The 3,813-nt window shown below is 49.0% G+C and overlaps 1 protein-coding gene across 1 annotated transcript; it reads left to right on the top strand.

The window, feature by feature from the left end:
* Nucleotides 1-125: 125 nt before the first annotated feature.
* PLPBP (pyridoxal phosphate binding protein) lies at nt 126-2,759 on the top strand (the record flags this gene model as incomplete). The annotated part of the gene is made up of 6 exons (XM_010171052.2): nt 126-161; nt 728-803; nt 911-1,045; nt 1,246-1,388; nt 1,985-2,083; nt 2,235-2,759. Coding segments are annotated over 6 exons (627 nt in total), but the record flags the coding sequence as incomplete, so codon positions are not given.
* Between the last annotated feature and the right edge of the window lie 1,054 nt (nt 2,760-3,813).

Here is a 3,813-nt window from a genome sequence, read left to right as displayed (position 1 = left end):
AGCTGGGTTTGCTCAGAGCCCGGTGTTCACGGGCACACACTGAAGCACCCATCCCAGAGGGACCGTTCTGGTGTGTGGACACCTCTGCTGGGGTTTTAACCAGAGGTTTTCTTGGCTTCTCCCAGGTTCAGGAGTTGCTAGAAAAGGCATCGGACTCCAGAGTAAGTGCACAGTTCCTCATGTGTTCTCTCTCCTTGTATAACTGTGTCCTGAGAGCTGTTCAGCAATGGGCTTGGTTTTTGTTAGAGAATTGGTGATGGAGGCTGTTCAGTCATTTCTCAGGTAAATGCCAGGGTTATTCTCAGCTCTTCCCCCTTGCTGGCTTCAGAGGATTCTGTGAATACCTGCACTTTAGTCATAAAGTATTTGTCTGGACAGTGCTTAACCTTTGTGCCTTCAGCTGTAGGAGATAGCAGCCCTCCTTTAAAAAAAAAAACAGTCACACTCAATTTGGGGAAAACACATCATGTTATGATTGTTCAGTTCAAAAGAGCTTTGCCTTCCCCACTCACCTTGTAATGCTGGGCAGCCACAGCCCTGTTCCTCTCCAGGCTGTGGAGCAATCTCAGTGCACACCACGAGCACTTGCCTGAGCTGTGTCTTTAAGGGTAAACAAAAGAAGAAGATTGAGTGTCTGGTATTTTGTTTGTGGGCAAACTAAGACTTAAGCACTGTGTGGGAAAAGGTGAATGGTTATTCAAACCTGATTGTTCCTCTCTGCTTTCAGATTCTGTCCTCTTGTCCGGAGATTAAGTGGCATTTTATTGGCCATCTGCAGAAAAATAATGTCAACAAGTTGATTGGTAAACTCTATTTAATTTTATGTGCTATGACCTCGTGGGCAATAGTCTTAAAGTGTTGAAATAATAAGAACCAGCAGAATTCCCCTCAGCCTGTGTTTTCTCCCCAGCTGTCCCTAACCTGTTCATGTTGGAAACGGTGGATTCTGTGAAACTGGCAGACAGAGTCAACAGCTCCTGGCAGAAAAAAGGGTCCTCTCAGAAGCTGAAGGTCATGGTGCAAGTCAACACGAGTGGAGAAGACAGTAAGTGGCTTTTTCTGATGATAAGCAGGTTTGTCCTGCTGACGTGATAGAAACAACCTGAATGGGGTGGGCTGGTTTGTGCTCTTAAAGTGTTTCTCTAAGCTCAGATGAAACTTGCTCGCCTGTTAGCTTGTGCCTGGCTGCAGGGAGGGGAGATTTCTGGCAGAGCTTGGCACAAATCTCCCTACTTTTTATGCCAGGTAAGCATGGCCTTCCTCCTGGGGACACCACGGCTGCTGTGGAGCACGTCATCAACAAGTGTCCAAGCCTGGAATTTGTGGGGCTGATGACGATCGGCAGCATCGGGCATGACCTTAGTAAGGGTCCCAATCCTGACTTCCAGGTGAGATTGTCTCGAGGATGATGATGTCACCTGTTGGCTGAGCTCCCTTCACAGTCTGTTGTCTGTCCCAGCCAGCCCAGGGCACAGTCAGGCTGTTCATCTGGCTGGAGTTTGTCGATGGAAGCACCTTGTTTGGAGCGGTACAGAGCTCTGAGTGTCAGTGTTGATGCAGGTGCTGGGCTCACTTCTGCAGGTGGATTTGTTTCTCTGAAGTTGTAGCCAGGCCGTTGGCAGGAGCAGCTTGTGCAGCAGTTACTGTCCTGGATCCTCTGGCCCTGCTTTCAGTCAGCCTTGCTTTGCTGTGTGCACAGGGCTGCGTCAGGCAGGGGAACTGGGTCTGCATTCCTTGCCTGTCAGGCTGGGGTGATAACTGGGTGTCTTCAGAAGACCTGTAGATGTGTGAGCACCTGTGTTGTCAGTAACAGGAAATCTCCAGGTGCTGTTACACTGCAGAGCAAGCATTAGTGGGAACTGTGGGGATTTCACTGAAGGAGACTTCAAAGGAAGGCAGAAATCATGAGCTGTGAAACCCTGAAACTGAGCTGGCGCGACTGTCAGGTGCGTGTGATGCTCCCTTCTCTCCTCCTCCCTTCTAGATGCTGATATCTTTGCGGCAGGAAGTGTGTGAAAAGCTGAATCTCCCCATTGAGAAGGTGGAGCTGAGCATGGGCATGTCCACAGACTTCCAGCACGCAGTAAGTCTGGTTTCCTTCTGCCACCCCTTCCCTGGGGAACCAAACACACCGTCCTGCTGTGCCGTGGCGAGTGTTGAGGCTGGATACAGACTGTGCTGGCAGGGGCGGGTGGCAGCCCCGCTCTCAACTCCTCCTTTCTCTCTCCTCGTAGATAGAGGTGGGATCCACAAACGTCAGGATTGGAAGCACTATTTTTGGAGAGCGAGATTACTCCAACAAAGCGGTCGGTGGCAAAGCCCCTGCTGAAACTAAAGATAAAACTGAGACCTTGACAGTGCACGGCCATTAGATGGAGGGGAAAAAAAGTGGCCTCCCCAGAGGACAGATGTTGGGACACCTCACTATGCATTCTTACCTCCCTCCGTGTCAGCACCTGAGAGGGAATTCCTCGTTACAGAACAGAGGTCAGAAACGCCTCATCACTTATTGTGATTGTAGAGTACCCATAGAAGCTGGAAATCTTTATAACCAACAAATGATAAGAAAATGTGTGTTTGAAAGTGACTGTGGTATCGTGGCTCCTTCAGAGTCACTGCAACAGTGACTTCTGGATAACTAGGTTGAACAAACTACCTGTTATTTGTTGGGATGGAGTTGCTAATGAGTGAGATGTATCTGCAGCAGCGTCAGTGGTTATGTTCTCACTGAAGACTTAAATTCTTCATTAAACAAGTTATAATTTTACCAGAGACCTTTAAATGTTTTCCCCAAGTAGAAGCTTTGGGCGGGGTCGCTAGTGAGGGATGCTGACGTAGAAACTGCGATAGAGACGCGCTGTGACACCGGAGAGAGCATCTGTTCAACCAGAGGATGAGGAGGGAGCACACGAGGATGGATCAGGAGCACAGCTGCCAGCATGAGCTCCTGACGTCACGTTCTGGATCCAGATCACAAGTGCTGGGAGTGTCTTTTCCGCTGAAGTTGATATTTGTTCTTTTCAGGCTGACTCTGCTAACTTTTCCCGTTGATTCCCTGTTTGTTCACATCTTCTGGGATGTTTTCAACCATCCCCTTCCCCTCTTGTGAAGCGTTGTTGGGAGTTATTTTCATCCTGTGTAGTAGTTCTTGAAGCTGTAAGTTCTTTTTTAGGTCAGGATGGGACTTTTCTGCAAGTTCCTTGGTCTGCCATCAGCTTGCTCTTGCTTTCCAAGTCACTTCACTGTTTGGTGCCTCCACTGTCCTGTCTACATCTGCATGAGGATCGTAATGCTGGTCTCGCAGGGCAGCAGTGAGGTTTGCTAGAGGCCCTTCAGGAAAAGTCCTTCAGAAAGCCAAGTGTTTCTGTTCCCCTGTGTTCTAGGTTCCTGAAAAAAAATTCCTGTCACCACTGACAGAGCTCTTAGGCGATGTGTTAATATCTTGAGCACTGATCTGGCCTTCACCTCTCCTGGAAGAGGGAAATGGGGCTCTTTACTGCAGTCACTGTTTTTCAGATGTGAGCAGAAGCTCCTGTGTTATTATTTGACCAACAGCAAGTCTCTCTTGTAACCTGTACAACTCCATTTTGGGGGCTTTTGTGTGCTGCTCGGAGGGAGGACACGTAGGTTGCCAGCAGAAACATCCTTCCCAGGCTTTTCTCTGTGTGCACGTGGTTCAATCTCACTGCTGGTTTTACTCTCTGACTATTAATGCTGAATGTAAGTGAAAAGAGTCGACTCTTAACACCGACCTGTCGCAGCTCCGTGGCTCAGAAGCAACATGCAGCCCGAGCTGCCCTCCTCGGCACTGCG

Source organism: Antrostomus carolinensis, unplaced genomic scaffold, assembly GCF_000700745.2.
Source record: "Antrostomus carolinensis isolate BGI_N321 unplaced genomic scaffold, ASM70074v2 Scaffold32340, whole genome shotgun sequence".
Lineage (NCBI taxonomy): Eukaryota > Metazoa > Chordata > Aves > Caprimulgiformes > Caprimulgidae > Antrostomus > Antrostomus carolinensis.
The sequence above is the reverse complement of the archived record's forward strand: the minus strand, read 5'-3'. Positions and strand labels throughout refer to the sequence as shown.